The 23,785-nt window shown below is 36.5% G+C and overlaps 1 protein-coding gene across 1 annotated transcript in view; it reads left to right on the top strand.

Moving 5' to 3' along the window:
• LOC147235272 (leucine-rich repeat and fibronectin type III domain-containing protein 1-like protein) overlaps positions 1–23,785 on the top strand; it is a 169,030-nt gene that overhangs the window by 128,257 nt on the left and 16,988 nt on the right. Inside the window, exons 9-10 of the mRNA XM_086142023.1 lie at positions 13,347–13,990; positions 22,301–23,390. Coding sequence (XP_085998149.1) covers positions 13,347–13,990; positions 22,301–22,308 — 652 coding nt within the window. The 3' untranslated portion in view covers positions 22,309–23,390. The remainder of the gene's footprint in view (positions 1–13,346; positions 13,991–22,300; positions 23,391–23,785) is intronic.

Genomic DNA, 23,785 nt, shown 5'->3' on the forward strand with positions numbered 1-23,785 from the left:
ATGTTCCAGAGTCCAAACCTTCATTTCCACATCATTTTTTTTTTTTTTTTTTGTATGCAGGTCTATGAGAAGTCCATTAATTCATTTGACAACCTATTTTACCTCTTTACTTTTCTAACATGTCTTGATTGATTTCTCATGCCTGCTCAATTCAGAAAATAACCATCAACTAGCTAATTCAAATAAAAGAACACATCGACGTTGAGAGGGAAAAAAAAAAAAAAAAGGTGAAACTCTCTGAAAGGCTATTTAAAAAAAAAAAAAAAAAAAGAAAAAGCAAAGAAAAACATTGAATCATATCAAGCATCAGGAACTGGCGGATTTTAGGGGAGGTTATCAGCGGCAGCAGCCCACTGGCGCTGTGCACACAGAGATGGCTTGCCCTTCTTATTTGTCCCTCCACTCTGCCTGAACCAACCACCGCTGGCGGTGTTTGTAGATCAGTCAAATTAAACACACAATAAAGATTCTGGTGAAGAAATTACCTTTATGACCCCGGACAACGTGCAAATGATGACATTGTTCAGACGGTGTTCTATCTTGCCCATCGGTGAGACGTGTTTGTCTATCTTCGATCGACCGACTGTGGATGTTTACGATACAAGATTTCCTCTCTCCCTTTTTAAATTCAATACCTCGGTCTTAGTGGCAGCCACCCCAGAGTGATTCCCATCATGGCATTTGAGGATGTAATAGATGGCTGTAAAAGTGAGACATGGCGCCTTTACTAAAGGGCTTGATATTCAAGAGACTGTCTGCAGCAACATTGTGAGGGACGCCAGCACTTACAAAGTGTTTCAGCTGCAGAGGCAAACAAAATGTGTTGTTAGAAGTTGATGAGCACAGCAGCTAAAAAGAAAGAAGCGGTCACTAATTTAAGCCACTTAAGAGACATGATGTCCACTACTTTACCCAAAATGAGAGGTTCCTCCAACTCCTGGCCAAAACGAAAAATTCACGTATATAAGAGTGTCCAAGTTTATTTCAAGGCACATTCAGTTATTCTAAAATGAGAAAAGACAGGCATGGTTTAATTACAATTTGCGTAAGTTACTGTGTATGGGTTTTTCAGGGCCTATTGTGATCTGTGCTTAGCTAATGTAAAGGACATTTAGTGCCTATTCATCTGAAAATCCAATTTGCAAGTCCTCCTTTTTTCTCCCTGTATAAACTCACCTCCCTGGCTTCACTTGAACATTATAAAACCAGAAAATGGCATCACTTCTACAGAGACAATCTAAATGAAAAGTTTATTTAAGAATAATGATTATAGCATCTTAATATTACCAATTCTACTCTGATGTATTCAAACTGTAAATTTCCATGTACCATAATATCTTTATCTCTTTAGAAAACGTGCAAGTTTAAAAAAAAAAAAAAAAGGTGTTATTGGCAGAGTATAAATATATGTGTCACATTTCGGTGCGGTTGATGTGATAGCTTGACAGAAGAGAAATTGTCTGACGTATGTGTGCAGCACTACAACCTTTAAACACCTGTCGTCCTTTGGAATATGTGCTCGAACTCAAACATACTAAACAGAAAAATGTAGAAGAGTCATCACATACACATAAAACATGCATTGACTGTTATGATAGTAAAGAGAACATTCAACTCAAAGTCCTAGTCTTACATCTCTGGAGTTTGGGTTTGGAACTATCGATCTTGCAGTTCTGATCTCCCCAATGTGGGAGTGCAAAATGATAAGGCAAACTCCCACCACTGCAAAGATAAGATTTGTGATTTTGATTTTGCATTATTTATTTATTTATTTATTTTTTCGCTCCACATATTTGATGTAGCTATAAATTAGCTCACACCAGCTACAGTTCAGAAGCAGATACAGCTGCATTTTCAGGAGTGTCTCAGAAAATAAGAATATTGTGATAAAGTTCTTTATCTTCTGTGATGCAATTACAAAAAAAAAAAAAAAGTCATACATTCTGGATTCATTAAAACTCAACTGAAATATTGTAAGCCTTTTGTTATTTTAATATTGCTGATTATGGCTTACATCTTAAGAAAACTCAAAAATCGTATCTCATTATATTAGAATATCATAAAAAAAGTTTTTTTTTTTTTTTTTTTTTAATGGCATTACAGAAGATAAATAACTTTCTCACAATATTCTCATTTTCTGAGATAGTCCTGTATATCAGACCTGGGCATTTTACGGACATCCAGCCCGTTTTGCTTTTTTATTCGTCCCGCCAAAATATTTTCAATCAAAATTGAATTTAGAAACTCCTTATTTTTTCCCTTTGTTTAATTTTGTACAGATGGATACATACAAAATAATGTCGGTACATTTAGATGACCACAAATTATTTTAAAATTGAAATAAAATGCTAAAAAAATTTAAATATTTCAATTGCAATATTCATTTTGCTGTTTTCCATGTTACCTAGTTGTCCCACGCATAGAAATTAAACAAGAACTCCGGCCCGCCAGCCAAAATAATTGCCCACCCTTGATGTATATAATTGCCCTAAGTCACAACCACTAATTATACCATTTGGATGTTTTTTGTGCTGAGAAGATGACAGGAAATATGAAATATGGGGGATCATGAATCTGAGTGAAACAATGAGGTTCACTAGCCTTGTTTTAACAATACAAATGTGTTGTGATGCATTAGCCACCCACTCACAGGTTTACTCAGATTGGGGCCGAATTGCCTAAAGCAAAATCTCTTAATCCGCCACCCATTTGTAGTCAACAATTTATCAACAATTAATGAATGCTTATGGTAAGAACCAAAATAATTAAGAGATGAAAAGATATCAGTGATGTTTATTTTGTGGCTTGTATGTATAGACTATTCCCCCTTCTATGAAAACAAAAAGACACGCCTCTTTGTTCTAATAGCACATTGTCATATGACAATGACAGCTTTTCCAAAAGAAAAGAAATGTGTTGCAGGGAATAAATACAAGGTTTCCTTCGTTTGTTTTGTTATTTGGGGATTACCTGGTACCGGCATATTTCATCTCTGTATCATTTCATTTACAGTTGTGCGTCCCCTCATTTCTTTCCCCCTCATTGTATCTTTCCATCACAGAGAGAAGAAGAAGTGAAACAAGCGAAGTGAAAATAATGTTAGTGGAGGTGAAGGCTGCTTGTTGTATTTCTGTAATTCCACTAAAATCCATCTGAAACAAAAGATTTATTGATGTCAAACAAGTCTATATGTGATAACTTCGGCCTCAACAAAATTCCACCTACGACTTACCCGACTTGTAAACCCTCAGAAACCACCTGTGTGACGGAGCATTGTCTGATCAGCTGTACTTTACGCACCTTCATATAAATACACTGGTAAATCTCTTTTTTTTAAATTCCAGGAGCAGTCAAATTTCACTAAAAGGCTGCATATGAAATTATTTTACTAAAAGCACCTTTTGATTGACTTGTGATTGACTTGGCCAATTGACTGCTTGGAAAGGCCCTCACCTCTGAGACTGTAAGTGCAGGATAAACGTCCTTGTAAATTTGATATTGTAAAAAATTATAACATTTGTCGTCGATACCAATAATGGGTGGCTACAGTATAAGCAACAGAAACCCACCATTAGCCGTGTAGGCAGTACTTGTTTTACATTAGTACAGTATTAAATATCATCTAGGTTATGACCACCGCGGACAAATAATCTGTCAGCGCAATAATAATAAAAATGATGATAATAATGATAATAATAATAATAATAATAATAATGGTGATGATGATAATAATGATGATAATGATTATAATAATAATAATAATAGGAATACAAAACTTGGTCTACAATAATAACAATAATAATAATAATAATAATAATGTTACTATTATTACTATAATAACATTATTATTGTAATTATTATTATCATCATCATTATTGCTATTATTGTAGACCAAGTTTTGTATCAGATTATTATTACATCTCGCCATACGGCTATGGCGAGATGTATTAGACGTTTGCAAAAGCAACTTCCTCTGCACCTCAGGTGTATGCACACATATCTGGGGGGAGATAATAAGGTGTTTGAGCATGTAGAAGCATGATGTCATGTGCTGGGAAGTTTTTTTCTTTTTTTTAAATTGGTGTGATGAAAGGCTGTTGAGAGTTAACTATATACCGTATCTCAGCTTGCAAGGTATGTCAGCTGTACCACATTTGTGACAGTGAGCCTGTTAAAATAGAAGGCAGAGAGTTGGAGCAGTCTTGGTTGACTCCTCAATGAGATGTGTCCATGCTGATTCTGCTGGCTCATATCTTCAGGGACTCTGGTCTTCCGGGCAGCTTGAGTTTGATTTTGAGGTCATTTTTCCAAGCATGTTCTCTGTATGCGGTAGTATAGCTCTGCTTGAATGATTTATGGAGGATTTTTTTAAATTAATATATATATATATATTTATTGTATACTACTACTACTACTACTACTAATGCTACTACTACTAATAATAATAATAAATAATAACAATAATAAGAGCAATTTCAACAACACCAACAACAACAACAATAATAATAGTAATAATAAAATAACAAGTATTATTTTTACTACTACTACTACTACCAATAATAATAATAATAATAATAATACTAATGTTATCATTATTAATAATAATAATATTAATTCTTCTTCTTCTTGTTAATATTATTATTATTATTAATAATAATAATATATTATAATATATTATTATTATTATTAATAATAATATATTATAATATATAATATTATAATATGGCTTTTGTTGTAAAGCTGGATCTGTAAATCTGTGTTCTCCCCCCTGACTTAGGGGTCTGTTTTTCTTGTCAGTCGTTTGCAATTTCATCCCTTTTTTCACTGTCTTTAGTGCAGGTAGCTCATGTCGCAAATCCCACTTTAGCTCTTGTAAGTCTCTGCTGATAACATAAACTGCATTCTGTAATGTCTCGGCTTGGTCATGTCACAGTGTGTTCTCTGCGGTTTGGTTCCTCAGAATGGCCAGCATTGTGATTCAGATTTCATCCGTTTCAGGCTATTGCCAACATAGTTATTGTATTATTGTTTTCCAGTTTATAGTTGTTGCTATCTGGAACATGTATAATATTGGTTGATATTAACCAATCTCAGAAAGTTAGTTCAATGTTTCACAATTTCACATTTCTGATAGCTGTGCTAGTCGGGTGAATTACATCTCATTTGTTAGACCAAGCATATTTGTTAGTTGTATTTTGGAAGGTGTGTGTGTGTGTGTGTGTATGGAGGAAGTTCAGTTGTTAATCATCTTTCTTCATTTTATGTCATTTCAGAAAGACTTCTATGTCTGTCCAATGTAGAATGGAGTTTGGCCCAGAATAACCAAACAGGCTACTTAAAAAATACTTTTAAATAATAACACAGTCAAAGAAAAACACACAGTCAGTGCAAGCTTCAGATGGAAAACGTCACGCAACTATTTTTCACACTGTCTTTTTTTTGTTCTTTTAAATAAATAAAATATGCCAAGCCAGAGTCCTAGGAATATGATTTAAAAACAATGCAGCCTTTTTTGTAGTGGAGACTTATTTCAATATATAATGTCACTGTTTCAGGGTTTGCAACCTCTTGTTTCATGATTTGATATTAATCGGTGCACCGATCATCTAGTCATCAATTTATCCAGCAGGATTGACAAGGTTTCTGCTGGAGGGACTTTGCTGTCAGCCCTTTGCCCGCCACGGCTCTCTACCACCAGCACTTGAAGAATAATTGGCATGTTAAATTATTTAAAAGCAGCCAGGTCACATTATCATAAATATTCAGCCAGTGCTCTCTTTAGATCAACATTCAGAACCCAAGTCTCTGGATGTAACTTCATGACATAGCAAGTCTGTGTGTGTGTGTGTGTGTGTGTGTGTGTGTGTGTGTGTGGGTGGGTGTCTTCATGTACCCTAATGTCAGGTGTGGGAGCACATCTTAACGTTACTGTCGGGACACAGATCTGTTTTTGTCGGTATGAGTGTGTGGGAAGCAGCTTGGCACGTCTGTTTTCGGAGCCATTGCTCAGATTGATGGACAGCATCTACAAACAAAGTGTCTAACATGAGTCATCATAACTGAACAGAAACAACATGAAAATGTCAGACACATGCTCAAATGAAGATATGGGTATTGCATATATGCTGTTCAAGGAAATGTCCATATTTAGTCTGGTAACATCTTATGGAAACATACAAAAATTGAGTTTTGTCCATCATCAACCTGCAACTAGCCTGTCTCTCTTCTTACCTTGCAAGAGTCCATATTGACCAGTAGCACGGCTGCTAAGCAAACTAGTAGTGCCTGCTAAAACCACGGACTATGTAGCCTTCAACAAGCTCAAACTGACCGCACCTCTGTGGTACGGATATAATAAGAGGTGCGACCATGACGCGTTAAACAAAAATTGTTACGCGGGTGTGGGAGTGGGAGGCATCCGCCCGTACGTACACACACTTGATGTCCCTCTCCGTCTATATGCCTATTTATTGTCATACATAAATCCTGACCAATTTTTACATTGCAGTTACGGCACCCAAAATGACAGCTCTCTGCGATAATAGCCCATCCTCAAATGCGGAGAGAATAAAAGGTGCGCTGTTGTTGAAATCATATCAGTATAAATTATCTTGTATAACGCGCAAATAAATTACAATGCCGGCGTGTTTGGTACAAAACACTGAGAGAAGAATTCTCCCTGAATGAAATCACACCAAAAAAGACAACACGAGGTTTACGTGAATATTCCATAGTCAGGACGATGCATATGTTCAAAGTTATGTCCTATTGCATTGTGACCTCGTCCGAATTTCATATATATGTAGAATAAATGGTTTAAGCTTATTTGACAGGTCATTTTTTTGTTGTTTTTTTTCTAAGTAGCTTTGAGTTCGGCGTCTCCATTCTTTGCAGCCAGTCGTGGCAATGAAAAGATAGTGATTTTGTCCTGATTTAGCTCGCCGCCCCAGGCAGTCACTGATCCACTGTGTTTCCTCCTCTCTGAGGAACAATACTTGAAAAAGTAAATATTTTATATTAGATTAGAGATTACTGAATTGGTCCACAGGGATTTTTTTTTTTCTGATGCCGCAGCAGTTAGATGAGGTTAAAGGCTCAAATAAAATTAACTCATATAATTCAGATGAAAAAAGAAAAACTGCTGAGCCCAATATAGACAATAAGGTAATAAAGAATAAAGTAATGTCATATACGCAAAAATTATGTCAAAGGCATTTCAGACTTTGCTAAAAGTGTTTTTGTTTGCCGACTGATTTCTAGACGTCTGAACCTCAAATTCCTACACCTGACACACACACACACACACACACACACACACACACACACACACACACACACTGGGGAGTGACCACAATGATGAGTGTGATGATTATGATGGCAATGTACTTATCACACTGATTACATCATCTAGGTGTTTACAACTAAACTTATTTTCAGAGTGTATTTTTTTATATGAATGTTGTGGAGAGAACTCTGGGAAAGAGTGCTGAACTTTTAGTGAAATAAAATGAAATTTAAAATAAAAATATAAAATAAGAATACATAAATTATATCTTAAAAATAAATGGTGTAACATGATGAAATACATTTTTATCATGTTACACCATTACATTACAAGATGATTGTTGCTCGGAATTTTATGGATATGTATTTTATTAATGTACGTTACATATTTTCTTTCAAATACACCTAAATGGATAATCTCACATAATGCATTGCTTTCCACTCTACATCATGTTTTGTCATAAATGTTTCCATTTCCCCCCATTTTTTTATCTCATGGATGTATCATTTTCTTCAAGATACTATGCATGCTGTTCAGATTTCAGGCTGTTTATCATCTGTTTTTATTTCATCTGAATTTTATAGCACTCTAGTTGTAAAAGCAAAAAAAAAAAAAAAAAAAAAAAAAAAAAATCCAACTCCTATAGCAGCTTGTAAAAACAGAGACAGAGTAAATGTCTTGAAATGTCTCAGTCAGCACAACCTGACTCAGCACACTTTCAAGGTCAGCAATAAGTAGAAGTAGGGTTAAAGTTCCAGTCATTTGCATTTTCAATATATATATATGAGAAGCGCGGCAAGGACATTTCTAAAGGGTTCAAAGAGAGATCATGTATCGACATCCTTATTCATGTTAAAGAAACAAATAGATTGGATTGTCAGGGACATGGATCATTTTGAGGTGCTGTCAGTAATCATAGAATTGTATCTTCCGCAGCAATGGTGTGTGGTAATCTCCTCATTCAACAGTAAGATTATTTATCTGTTTTTGAATGAGTTCCGTAGTCTTTAAGCCGCATGTGGGCGCACAATAACCTCACACTCTGTGTTTGCACATGTACATATTTGCCTGTGGGTGAGAGGATAAACTGCCGAGTGACAAATCATAACGGACCGTTTGTGTATTTGAGAAGAGCTGTACAAATCAGTAGTAATTCAAAGTACGCCCAAGTGTCTTTGTATGGAGCAGCCAAATATACTGCGTTGTCTCCCCGAGACTGTGTTAGTGTGTGTGCTTGTCTGTGCACGTGTGTGCTTAAACCCGTTAACTAAATAAACCGTCCAGGATGGTTTCAGAGTGAAAAGACGGGCTGAGGCGTTCCCGCTCGACCCGACAGCGTTTTTCATTTGCAAATTCACGAAGACGCGACCAAAGACTGAAGGGTTCAGCGGATACTTGGTAAGATAAAAACTCTGCGCTAATTTTTAGACATTTGGTCTATGTGTATGCATTTAGAATCAAACTCAGACAAAATAATGAGCAGATGATGGAGAATTTGCAAATTAAAATGCCATATGCTGATATAATTAGACATAAATGATGTAAGTGCAGTAATGATTTATACAGCTGGCACAATCAAAGCGTGTTGAATAACTCAGCTGCTCTTTAAATGAGAGGTTGTGTCTCCAGCGTCAATATTCCTCCTTTGGATCTCCTCGCTGCGCAAGTATTTCTGTGTGTGACTTAACCCCTCTGTAAATGATCCAAGCCAGAGAATGCTGGTGTTGACACAGAAAAAGAAAAAGCACAAAATAAGGAAATTACGTTCGCTGCACCAATTCCTTAACATGAATGAGTTCCCTAATACCCTTACAGTAATTTTGTAGTTTTAAGTCATTATCACTTCAAAACTTTGAAACAGACCACTTAACTTTCAACATTTATGTCAATAATTCATCTGTATATCAGTTTTAGACCTCCCAGACCAACACTCATTTATGAAGAATGAGCGTATTAGAAAAATGCAATTAATAAAATAATCCTATATTCTGGTATTATAACATAATATCATGATTTAATAATGTAATTTGAATCCTCAGATGATCTACTGTTAAGAAAAAAATTGCATATATTACCAATATAGGAAAAAATCATGAAGAAGAACTTACTTCAGGCATAAGAGTGAATGATTCAGATCTTTGAACTCCATTTTTAATTAAATCAGATACTTTTTAATCTTCAATAAGATTACCTCTCAAGATTACTAAGAGTAACCTCTTAGTTTGGGCGAACAACTAAAAAGAAAACTTTTAATTATCAGCTGCAAAAACATCTTTATCATGAAGCAAAATGGCGTCAGGACGCCGAATAAATTGCTGCATCACCATCAATACAATAAATTGATGCACATCAGCGAGTCGGCTCATCGCTGCAGGCCGATCATCCTTTTTCAGCTACTACGGTGAACAGATATCAATCTATAAGTTCTGTAAAAGTAATCCAAAGTGTAAAAAATATGTTGCGTAAAAGGCAATGTAGCCTCCTGTCAGTACATTCTTCAGTGTTTACATTTGTGTGAGTTTTTTTTTTTTTTTTTTCGCTACTGCATCAATGTTAATGTCCTCCTGCTGCAGAACTAATTTCACCATCTATGAGAAATGGATATGTATTTATATAATATAATAGAAATATGTATATCTTTTTCCTGTGAGAAAAAATTAAAAAAGAAATTTGAGATAATAATGTGAACAGGAGCAAAGCCCTAAACAGAGGAATCAATTAAAAAGAGGGAGAAAAAATGCTGAGCTTGCAATGTCAACATCAGCCCTAAATCCACTTTATGCATTCTGCATTACACATGTGTCAGAAGCTTGTTTACTCATGCTCACAAATTGATTTGCAGATAGATCGATACTAAATGTACACACAACCAGTAAAATTAACCAAGAAAAAGAATAAAAAAATAAAAAAATAGATGAATATATTGAAAATGTAGGAAATGCGGATTATTAGGACCAAAACTCACATATACCGCTGTGTTTTTACAACATATTGACGTACAGGTCATACTTTTTTATTGAGTGCTAGCCAGTCATTCGGAAACGGATTAGAAGAAATCGGCCCAGCATGAGAGAGAGGAAAAGCAACCAAAGGATGGATAATAATAATTTTATACTTTATTAATTCCTTGTGGGGAAATAGTTCTCTGCAATTAACCCACCATGGATAAACCATGAGCGGTCGACTGACATCGGTCAGCAGAGAATTTCGGGGTTCAGTGTCTTGCTTAACAACACACTAGGAGGAGCCGGGAATCAGCAATGTTCGGTTTGAAAGACGATATATTGCCTATATTGTTGATAATATCAGAGATAATATCAGATAATATCAGAGAAGATCAGAGAAGCAACATCTGAATGTTACTGTTTAACCAACCTTTTTTTTTTTTTTTCCTTCATATCTCATTCGACTTCAACACAATCACAAATCATTCTCTATTTATACTCCCAGCATCTCCAAACTAATGACAGCAATACACAAAATACTCATGAGAATAGCGCCAATAAAAAAAGCCTGTTTGGAAAACTGTATTCTTTCAAAAAAGGCATCTTTAGACCCATTTTTTTTTTTTTTTTCAAAATGGTTTACTCAAGTTAACCTCCAGGCTACCATAGCTCCCACGCTGCTGCTCTTCATAAATCAATCCGGTCATCCTTTGACACTTTGTTTAACAACCGCACAATGTCACCTACAGACAAAAGTCCACACACAAATACAGAGCGATCTGCCAAGACAAACTTCCTGCTAGAGGAGCCATCGATGTGCCTGCCGCTGAGAGTGGGCACAATACTGCCAATGCCCTCACACACACACACACACTCACCCACACATGGATGCACACATAAACACACCCACATTAGAGGAGGGATGCTTGAAAATGGAGTTCATAAGGGACAGGGTTGAGCAGAAGAGAGAAACTATTTAGATCAAGTGTAAAAATGACATACCGATGGCTGGAATGCAAAACCTCCTATCTGAAAATGTTTCGATTTTGGGTTTTTGCATTGAATGGTGAGAAATGGGAAGGCTCCATATTCCCAGTCTATCTGCAAGATAATACCGCCCTTTCTTTTGAAATAAATGTCAAATGACCAACTCCTATGTGCACAATGTGGCAGAAAAAAATAGGAAAAAAACACTTATCTGAATTGTCTGTGGTAAAAATACATGCTATGTATTTTTAAATTTATAACAGAAATATAGTCTGTGAAAAATAGATATTCTTGAATATCTTTAACAAAGACCATACTATAATCAAATGAAACGTTTTTTTTCATTTCCTGAAATAAGTGTTTTTTCAGATTGGAGGTTTTGCATTCCAGCCATCAATATACTGAAAATCTTTAGAGATAATGAGGAAACACAGTGTACACGTATTATAGAAACACTGCTTTCACAGTTTTCTTGTGTGATTTTTCATTTCAAAATACAGGACAGATCCAGCAAGAAAAAAAACAAAACAATGCAGTTTTTATGATTTGGGAAAATAAACATGGTTGGAGAGATGAGTCTAGAAGGGGTTTGGAATTGAAATGGATAGATGTTATTTAATTCTGTCCATTTGTAAACTTCATCTGACAGTCGGAAAAAAAGAGAAAAAAACTGAAGGGGTGCAAATTTTCTTTCCTTTACACTACATTACATTACATTACACTCACAGACGCTTTTATCCAAAGCGAAATACAAAAAGTGCAATTCGGTCACGAAAGATCCAAAGTTTCCATTTCCCCTTTTGTAAAAATGCACGTGAAGCCGATGACTGTTAAATAGAGACATAAATTATTGTGAAACTTGTTGCTTTGCAAAAGCTGTCTTACTGTCGGATAGATGCAGGTGAAAGTTTTGGACTCCAGTGGACGGATTAAAAAGCTTTCTGGGTGTAGAAGAAGAAGAAGAAGCTACACGAGCAAATAACAAATATAGCCTACAATGTCATTCATAAGATGTTTTGACAACATTTACAAGCCTTCATATTTAGCAAGATAATTACCGGGGAATTCAGTGGATACACTTTGAAAATTGTCTCTGAATATTGCACATTTGGTGTCAGTCAATGTGTGTGTGGCATCAATCATTTTTTTAGATTGGAGTGGAAAAAAAAATCTGTTTTTGGGCATGATAACATATTTCAGAAAACAAATTACAGATTTGAGACTTGTTGCAGACAATAATTTTATTTTATTACCCCTGTGAATATCAATTGAGATAAAATGATGGGCAATGAAGGCATGAAATTGTCAAAAACTATTTTTTTTTATATATTTCTAGAGCTCCCTTGAGTTGGAATATATATGTTTCCAGATTTGCACTGCATCCAAACACGTTTCATCGACTTTTGTATGGTTCACTGCTCTGTGAAGACGGAGTAAAGGTGCCATTTTAATTCCTCTTCTCAGCTCGCTCAGTATATTTCTCTACTAATTTAACTGTGCTGGTCATGCAAAAACAAAAAAAAAAAAAACATTTCTACAATTTAGAGTGTTTTTCAGGCGCTAGAAACTTACTTGGAATTCTGAGACTGCAAAATTGTTTTGGAAAAACCTGAAAAAGAAGACAGTTGGGAAACTCAGGTATATTCATTTGCTCAGGTCGTTTGTGCAAAAACAAGCAAATAGTTTTTTTTTGATAAACTAACAGCCTCTATGGAGCAGCGCTAAAAGAAAGTAGATTACTTTTAACTCCCCCTCCAAAAAAAAAAAAAAAAAAAAAAATCTAAATTAAAACAGTTTATTCCCTCCACAATATATATATATTTTCCGATTAGTTGTTTTACCACAAATTATATTTGTAGACCGTGATTATCTCCCAATCTACCAATTAAAACACGCACAAGCATGTTTTTATGCCTAATTAAAACATTGCAAAAGCACCCCTCTGCAAAGCAAGAAGCTTCAAACCTTACATACGGCAACGTTCTCCGTGCTAATGACCTGAGCATAAAGAGCAATCAATCAATCTTGAATTCCCATCTAAAAGTGTGTGATTTATGCAGTTCTTCATTTCTCGTCATGCAAGAGCCACTAATGTCTTTCTTCTCGTTGTTTTCTTTTTTTCCTTGCAGGATGATTCCATCCAGCAGTAACGACTTCCTGGTTCGTGACCTCGCCGCCGGCCGCAGTTACGATCTCTGCGTCCTTGCGGTATTCGACGATGTCATCACATCGCTGACTGCGACACGTCCTCTCGGCTGCCTGTCTTTCACTACGGACACGGAATTCAGCCAATGTCAGGCATTACACAGCCATTTTTTGGGCGGAACAATGATCATCATCATCGGCGGGATTATCGTGGCTTCTGTTCTGGTTTTCATAATTATCTTGATGATAAGATATAAGGTGTACAGCCACCAAGGAGCGGGTCATGGGAAGGGAGCCATCTCCGCAGTGCCGAGACCGCAGAGCAACGGGCAAGGAGCTAGCGGGCAGGCCCAAGTCCTACCTCGATCCGCTTCGAAAATGACTGACGGTCAGGATGACGAAGCGATAGGACCGTCAAGGTCGCTGTCACCTAGCAACACCCTGAGAGACACGATGGCATTAGTGGAGGAAGAGAGCGGCGGACGAAGCCCGATGACCAGAACTGACACATTTGCCGGTGAGGATCTGCTCTCTCCCACCAAGGCCCGCATCTCCAGGGTTGCCATCGAGATGAAAAGCAGACCGCCATCTGTCACCAAAGATCCCACCTCCACCAAGGAACTTGCAGGTACTTGAGAAATAACAAATGGTGAAAGAGCTAGACGCAATATAGAAGAAAGTTAGGGGCGCTTGCAAGACAAAGAGAGATCGAAAGAGAAACAGCAGAGTGACGAAGAAGTGAGGATACTATCAGATGGTAAAAGTGAAAATGGTGAGAAAAAGTGGTTTGAAGGTATGAAGCAAGAGTGAGAATTAAAGAGCTGAGCACTTTCTGAACGGCACTGGAAACATAATAAGAGCCAGCCAATGTTAAAGAGCCAGTCTGGGAAACTGCAATAGCGTCAAAATGGATTTGACTATTTACAAACCAGACAGTTAACTTTTGAATAATCTCAAATTGACCTTCTAAACAAGTCAGCTCAGTTAGCATATTCATTTTTTTTTTTTTTTTTTAATTCTATTCTTGCCAATTGAGGGTAAAAAAATACCTGCACAAATACTTAAGAGGTTCCTTGAACCGACTCAGTTTATTTTCCACAGACAGGCTTGATGTTGCGATCCTGCAAAGAGTTGCAAACTGCAGCTTTCAGGTACTGGTGGGTCTGCCAGTACGTGTCAGCGATAAACGTTCTCCTCATGTAGGTGGGATCAGGCTTCACGCCGCAGGTCACAGTCTCCTCGTGCTCCGTCATTACTTGGAACGATATAAAGTATTTGTCTTACAGAACCCAAAAAAGGCTTGTTTGCCATTTGGGATAAAACACGACAACCTTCACTTGTGTGTTTCTGAGCACTTAGATGAATTTGCCAAATGCGGCATCCCGTTCGGCGCAAAACTAATGAGGCAAGAACTCGCAACGTTTAGGGTACAATAGGCATCAAGTTGTCCTTAAATGGATTTCAGCTTTTTATTCTTTGATATATTTTTTTTTTTCCTCTTCGCTCACACGCAGTCAGCTTTTTTAAAAAGTGCAGTATTTTCACCATGAATCAGAATTTGGGTATTTTGTTGTGTTTTTTTTTTTTTTTTTTTTTTTTTCTTACTTTCTAATGCTGAATGTGTTTTCATCAAAGCACAGCTTGTTTGTTAATACCCTGTCATGTTTCTTAATGCCAGTTTTGACTAAATTAAACCTAGAATATGCTGATTTAAGCCTGGATAATAAACTATTAACAAAGTTAAAACATGTGAAGGAATGTTCAATCTGGTTCATCCAAGTGAAAAACAAAGCAACAAATTAAGTTAAATGTCTTTGGACATATATTTTAAGACAAAAAAAAAAAAAAAAAACAGTCTTTTTTTGTCAAGCCATTCATGGAAGATACAAAGTTGTCATAAAGACAAACCATTATTTCTGGTCACTTAAGCAGCTGAGGAGGTTTTAGCCTCAGATCCTCCAGTTGTTCTTTAATTACTGTATATCCACCAACTTCATCGATGGGTTTTCAAGGCTAACACCGATAGATATGGCAGGCTCGTAAATGAGGTGAAAAGTAGTTTACATAGTGCATTAGGCAATTGCTGATGCAATTACACCCAGTTTTAATTTATATACTGGCCCATAGAGAACTAAGAGGATAATGTCGTGCTGGTGGATGAGGGTATTGGAACAGCATGCTCACAGTGTCATTAATCGTTGTGAGCTACACAAGCCATAATTAAATTCTAACGGGTAAAGAGAATAACGGTTTTTTAAACAGCAAACCATTTGTGTTTCACAGCAAACTCAACGGATTCGTAGCTCTTTCCATACAAAAGAAATAAGAAAAGCAACAAAAAAATTGAGGCAGAAGATGTATGACGTTCTATAAAAGGGATGGACGAAGCAAAACGCGGATTTCGAAAAATATGTCTCTCACCTAAAAATCAGAAATGTGCATCTTGAAACTAACTTTAAAGATGTTCCGGTGATGATAAATTTGGGGCTTAAGTTGAGGGTATGTGAAAAACATGTTCTCAACAATTCACTGCCCTGAAATTGGTTAATTTAGGCCTTTATTCACAATCGCTTCATTTCTTGTCTCTTATGCAAGTAAGAAATAAGACTATCGTGTATCTGCACTCATGGCTACTGACTTACAGACAATCAAATTGCAAAAATGCTTATATTGTCGTTAATTATAAATAAATCACAATTTGGTGGCGCAGGAGGAAGAGCGGTAGTCAGAGAATTTCCCCACGGGGAATAATAAAGGATAACTTATTATTAATTTGAACCTCTTAAAGATAGGCGTATATCCGCCTTCCAGCAACACGGGGCATCTTTAATTTAACTTGGTCAATCACCTAAAACCCAATCTACCTTTGTAATTAATAGTGACATAAGGAAGTGACATATCAATTTGAATTTCTTCAATATAAACCGCCATTTCATCCTACGCTACAATATATGCTCTCACCTCGCATTTTATTGTTTACAGTGAAAAACCTTGGTTGAAGTTGTTTGTTATTCAAGAGGGCTGAATGTTGATTCGGAGGGAGCTATCTAGCATGAATACACAGTTGTATGATGATATGCTTGACACATACTAAAAATATAGCATTAAGAAGAAAATCCAGCTTCTGCACTCATGGCTACTGACTTATAGACAACATGCTGCTGAGTATTTGGGCCCTATTTTTTTTCTCCTTTTTTTGTTTGTTTTTTTTTTCTCCATTTTCCCTAATCTTATTGATAAAATATTTTTGTTCAGTCATGTAACTCCAAGTACAAAAGCTGGTAATTACAAATGACTAATAAATTAACATGGTTTCTCTGTGTCCGATCTCAAAGCGTAATTGCTCAGTCATTACAAGCATATAGTAACTGTGTTATAACGAATAGAAAAAATATATATTAGTTACATATTTTTCTCAATCGAGATGGTGGAAGCAACTTACATAAACTGAAAAATATATTTTTTTACATATTCAGTTTAAAAATAATGAGAGAATTCTTCATGTAACTGCATTTTTTTTTTTTTTTTGTCCCTTTCATTTTAAAACCACTCTGTAAATTACAGTGAATTAATGGAGATACCATTTCACACGAATGACTATAACAGCTGAGTTGTAATATTTTATCAGTGGCTGATATGTCATTCCATTGGCCTCTTAAAAAAGAGTTGAAATGAGGTGCCACTGAGCCATGTGCTGATAACATAGAAGGTTGTGTTCATTGTACGGCAGCTTAGCCAGCAAGTTCAAAGAAAGTTTCCAACTTCTACTTCTCTTCTGGATTTGTAGGCGGTCTGACATTTATATCACACTTAATTGTAGAGGACTTCGTTACATCTCCAATTATGGGGGAGAATAAATGTATCGTGTCAAGTGTTATACCTACCAGGTGGTTCTAATTGGCCGTAGACTGTAAATCGAAACCCTTTTTTTATTAATTGTTTTTTTTTTCTCACCTTTAATTTCACAAATTGTACAGTTCGAGGTGGCGTAATTAGGCAGACGTTTTAGGGGAGCGTTCATTACGGCTGTAACAGGTTACGTTTTCTCTGACAAGAATGAAGAAACCTCTGTGATTTGTGCTTTGCTGCGCTGAAATGCAACCATACAATATGCACTAAGCAAACATTTCCCCTGCAGGCCTAATTAAAAGAATAAACCTTCTTTCAACCCGAGCCGCCTCTTGTGTGCCGCTCAAAGTGAGGAACACACAACGCAACACAACAAAAACACATGATTTGACAGCTTTGTCTGGGAACGAAAAAGTTATTCCCATCCTATGTGTTTCCCGTGTCCTCACTTTGATTCCCGGCGCTTTAAGGGTAACCCGAAACAAGAAATAATACCGATACGTCGCTACAGACGATTGCGGGTATTCTCAGGATATCGCTGTGTTTGTGATGTGTTTCTCCGGATGCTGCATTGCAGAGAAAGAAACATTGATCTGATCAGAGAAGGAGAGCTTCAATGAGTCAGAGTGCCTGAAGAATAGAGGAAGTGACAGATCCGCTGCGAAACCCTATTAAAACCCTGTCGTTGTCAAAAATGTGACCTAACGTGAAAAAACAGCCACACCGGGAGTGAAAGTTTACCTCTTTTTTTTTTCTTTTTTTTTGTCCCGTTCGCCCGGTCACACACGTCGGCTTCAATCAAAGCTAGCTCCATAACTTTTATAGGAAATAGGAGGATTAGATTTACTACTGATAGTGTTTTATTTATTATAATGGGTCAAAATGAATTAAAATTCAAATGTTTATTAAGGGTGACGTGTTGGTGCAGCGGTTTGCCCGGCGTGTTGAAGGATCTTGGTTCAGAGCCGCCTTTCTCCTGTTTTTCTGCTGCAACCATGGCTCTACTTCGGTTCCTTCAGATTCCTTTCACAGTGATATGAAATGCAGCAGGAGAATGAACGCTAAATTTTACATGACTACATAAAAATGTATTTTTTTTTTTTTTTTTGTGTGTCTATATAAGGATGTTTTGTTTGACTGGAACCTGGTCCGATGACAAATGAGATGTACTCTGGCTTCCACAACCCTGAGAACAGTTAAAAAAAAGATAAAATAGCTAATGATTTCAAGCTCATTATAAATAACAAAAGTCTTACAAGTTGCATAAAACCCTGAATAGCTCCATTGTTTATTATCTATGACCAATACTCTACACTTGCAAACCACACACACACACACGTGGTGACAGGGCTGCCATGCATGGCGCTAATCAGGCCATCGGGAGAAACTGGGGGACGTCCAAGGATGAGAATATATAATTTAATTCGACTTGGCCGATCATCTAAAACCCCAATCTACCTTTGGAATTAAAACTGACATTAGGAGGTGACATATATGTTTGCATTTCTTCAAAATAAACGGCCAAAAGGTTCATTTCATCCTAGGCTACAATACGTTTCCCTCACCCAACATTTCTTTGTTTACAGTGAAAAACCTTGGATCCCTGGCTGCAGTTGCTTGTTATTCAATAAGACTAGACATTGATTCAGAAGTATCTATTTAGCATGAATTATCAACGACTGTACGATGTAATGCCTGACACACAAAAAAAAAAAAAAAAAAAAAAAAAAAAACAAGATGCTATCAAATCAATCTCATCAAATTGTAATGAGAAAAGTTTCAGACAATAATTTGTGTTTACACTTGTTAATATCAAGGCAAGGACATTAATATTTTCATCAATTAAGCTCAAAAAACACATTAAAACATTCTCACACCGTCTCTTGAGCATCAATGTCTACAAAGTATTGTCCACAAAAGTGACAAATTTATTTGAGGTGAAAAATTCAGGGTCAGCGATTGAGGTGTGAATGCCTCAGTGGGTCATGGTTTATCAGCTTTGGTCAACTATTTCACTATAGTGAAAAAAGAAACACACGCAAGTTTAACTCTAGGGACGTGTGAGAAGCATGTGTTTGTTATCCACATGGCCCATCCGTGACCCCGCAGCCTGTCTGGCCTCTACGTGTTTAAAATATCGTCACGTCTTTTCAGTGTCGTCCCTTAAGTGCAACCTCATTCTTCACCATCTCTACGTCTCCATCTTTTCATATCTCCTCCCTTCCGACCATTTCTCTTGACGCCGTCTCATCTTTTCTATTTGCGTTTTCCGCTTCCAAAACCCAATCTTTCATTTATTTATTTGTCTTTCTTTTATTTATTTTATCTTACAGTCTCGACTTGTCTTATTTGATGTATCTGTCAGTGTCTTTTTTTTTTTTCTTTTTTTTTTTGCTTGATGTTTCCACTGCTATAATTCATTCTCTCTCAATCTCCTTCCTGTGCCTCCACCAGCAGATGACAAGCGGCCTAATAGTGTCGAAAGGAGAGACTTTGAGATCTGAAGGTTTCTTGCGCCTACACCTCGTGCAAACAGTAATGGCTGACGTTCATAATTTCTCGGTTCTCCTCCCACACCTTTCCTGTTCACCCTGCCTTGCCTTTGTGTTTATTATTTTCCTCTTTTTTTTTTTTTTTTTTTAATTATTCAACCGCAAAAAGAAAAAAAAAAAAAAAAAAATGGTAATGCCATTTCAGAGCCTGAAATCCAGGCATCCATTTTTGCATTATTGCATTAATTGAATTCTATGTTGAAAGTTCACACACTTTTCAAAGTGTTGTTGCAGATGTGCTGTTTTCTTTCCAGATGTTGTCTAAATAAAAGAAGGCGGGCGGATTATTATTATTTTTTTCTTTTGTGATCATTTCTGTTTTTGTTTTTTTTTCATGTCTTTTTAAAATATGCTTGTCTATTGTATTGTTAAGATTATTTTTCCTGATTTTTTGTTTTTTTAATTGACATTGCATTTGTAGTTTTTCATCACACACACACACACACACACACAATCACACGCACACATGCACACACATTTTTTTTTTTTTTTTCTAGCTGCCACCTCTTTTTCATTAATGCACTGTTTGCATGAACCAATTTTTAATCCCATATTACCTCCCCTCTCCCTTTCTGTGCCCAATTTCTAACACAATCGTCTGCCTGGTTTTATTCTACTTCTCCTTGTCCTTCCCACCCTTGTCCTTGTCACTCACACTGCCTTATCATCGTGGTGTGCAGTCTCTGCCTCTCTGCTCTCTGCATCGCCTCATTTCCTTCATCCATCTGCATGGCAAGAGCGATGCAGGGAAGGAGGAAGTGTATTGCTGGATGATGGAGGATAAGACAGTAGCTATGATGGATGCATACGGACTGTGGTATGAAGAATATCCAGCTTCATTCTTAAACTGACACAATAAGTATTGGCTGTACAAAAATGCACTTAAGAAATATCCTTCCCTGACAAATACAGTTAAGCATTTTCTCCTGTCAAGCATGTACATAACAAATAACATAAATGCCAATATGCTGCCAGCAAGCACTGATTTATCATTCTACAAGGGATCACATTTTATTCAGTTCCCTTTCTCAACAGAGCCCATTCATACTGTGCACTATTTTATATTATCAGTTTTACTAATGGATATAGATACACTAAGAAAAACAAGTGAACATTTGGATTATTGAAAACGCAGACTAATTAAACCTTTACTTATTGTGTCTCATACGAAGAAAGAAAAATGGTGCAAAAAGGGAGAAATTAAAAATAAATTTAACGTATTCCAGTAATTTCCGGACTATTAGCCAATACTTTTTTCACACGCTTCGAACACTGCAAATTGATGGAATTGTTTGGGCAAATGAGCTTCATGCCGCCAAAACATTTAGTCTGGTCATATCGGACCAATGAAATTAGCGTGAAAATCTGAAGCTGTTAAATTCTGACACCGATGCTTTTATTGCGCAGGAGGAAGATCAAGATAGTGATTGGCTGGTGTTGGACTAAGCAGGGATAGAAAGTGGATGGATGGATGGACTTTTCCTCGAGTTATTTATTATTAATCTTTGTTTAGCAGTTACGGGCATTGAAAAAAAAGCATTTCCAGTACCGTATTTGTGGATGTTACTGGTATGCATTTAATTAAAAGTAAAAAAAAACAATGTTCCCGTGTAACATCTTTCCATATAAATATTTAACATTACAACATGGACACCTGTGGCTTATAGACAAGTGTGGCCTATATATGGACACATATTTATAGAGTTATTTTTGCGGTGCGGCTTATATTCAGATGCGCTAAATAGTCCGGAAAATACAGTACTTCTTTGCATGCAAAATGCGTGCAGTATACAGGACTGTCTCAGAAAATTAGAATGTGTGATGAAGTTTTTTATCTTCTGTAATACAAAAACAAAAATGTCTTACATTCTGGATTCATTACAAATCAACTGAAATATTGCAAGACTTTTATTATTTTAATATTGCTGATTATGGCTTACATGTTAAGAAAACTCAAAAATCCTATCTCAAAATATTAGAATATCATGAAAAAGTTTTTTTTTTTTTTTTTTTTTTAATTTTTAGAATTGCAATGAAAAATAGCAATTAAAAATTGTAAAAACTGTCCAGACAGGGTCATGGAGATGTTTGAGCCTATTTCAGCGATAGATAAAGCCCTGATATCCATTAAGTCTCATTGGTATTGAGGTTTCTTTTGTTTTGTTTTTTTCTACTGCTGTTTTATATTTTGGTGCAGTTTATTACGCGTCACAGGTTTTACATTGTCTCTGTAAAAGAATATGTGCCTAAAATTAGATTGTGATCTTGTCAATTACAACCTCTCTGATTTTTCTTTATTTTGATTATTCCTTTTCATGTTTAACAGAGATGTCGGCTATATCTGTCTGTTCATAAAAAAAGTATCTTGTTTACCCCTCTTTTCCCGTAACCCTTCTTTTCCAGAAACCTTGCACTGTCTCTATCATCGTGTCCCTGTGGTTGTTAATATCCTCAATTTGAGAAGACCAAGTGGCCTTTTTACCACTTTTTACCACAATGTTCATTTTTCAAATCTTCTTTCTCTTCTGTTTTTTTAGAACCCTAACTTTGTTGCTCCGGGAGATAGATGTGGAGATGTGGACTTCACTACCAGGGTGATCTGGTGAGCCCTGAAGAAGAGAGGCCCAACTTCTTTTCACCTTTTGTCCTGTTTATTTCGCCCATCACTTTGTTTAAATGACTAGCATCGGGGGATACAAATGAACTCTGGTTTATTTTCAATTGTGTTATCTGGTTCTCCTGTTTGGATTTGACAAGTAAGTCAAGATTTATGGTTTGTTCGGCCATTGAATTGCCAGTACGTGTGTAATGAAAGCAACATATAAGTATGGCAGTTGATTCACAGGGCAATGAAGGATTATTTCCGAAACAAGCGCAAAAGTCCTATAACTATGTCTTGACCTAAAAAGGATAAAACAAATACATAAAGCTTTTTTTTTTTTTTTTCCATTTGGACCTGAATTGACATCTACGGACTGATATTATGTGGATGACGAAAAGAGATGAATGAAATTGCTGCAAAGAAAATACCTCTCAGCCTGGATATGGTAGACAAACAGAAAAGGAATAAAGTAACACCGAAACACACCTGGGCCTGTCTGGTTTTGGATGTAATCAAAATGTATTTCCAACACAAATAGGTCTGTATTTTTGCATCTAAAAATAGGAGATGCTCATTTCCATTGGAGCTTAATGACCTCTTTCTATGAGGTCTTATGTTATAATGCACCCTTCTGAAACTGAATCAAGCTGAACTGGATCTTCACATGACTTGGACAATAACGTCACCCGGTCAGACGTTCATGTGGAAAACACATACATGAGGAAACCTGAACTGAACTTGGCTTTACTTGGACAGCATTGAAAAAAAGAAAGAAAAAAAAAAAAAAAAACTTGGATCAAGAGGAGCTTGCACCAGTAGCGGCTGCTGATCATGGAGTCACAGTGTGCTGAAGTTGCAACATTAATCTGACTAACAAGGAAAGGACTACGGTGGGAAATGCCTGATCTATGGACTAGTATATGTATTCAACTGCTTTGCCCCAATATCAACTGCGTTCCAAAGGATCAGAAGGTTGGAGGACCTTTGGCAGTCAGTCGTACTTTTCTCCAGGCCCACTGAAAGAGGTAAGTAATGCACTCATTAGCCTATAAACCTAACTAAATTGCATCCCAGTGATAAATCTTTCACCTAAAGAACCCAATGGTATTAATTATTGTGACATAAGGCAACCTACTGGCAGTCCCCCAATTGCCGGTTCTGTCCATTTAGGGCACACACTGTGTTATGTTTCCTCCTGCCTTGAGTGGTGTTTAACCTAATGAGGGCACCGGTTTAATTCGAGTCCTCTACTTGCTGTCAGCAGCACCGCTGGAGAGTTTCTGCTTTGTCTCTATACATTCTTATATTAAATTCAAAATGATCAATACATTGGAAACCATTTCTACTGCCTAGACGGTTTATTTATTTATTTATTTATTCATTTATTTATTTTTTTACTTTTCCACCGTTTGACCATTTG

Source organism: Fistularia commersonii, chromosome 3, assembly GCF_037954325.1.
Source record: "Fistularia commersonii isolate RoL2024-O1a breed Wild chromosome 3, RoL_Fcom_v1.0, whole genome shotgun sequence".
NCBI classification, from domain to species: Eukaryota; Metazoa; Chordata; class Actinopteri; order Syngnathiformes; family Fistulariidae; genus Fistularia; species Fistularia commersonii.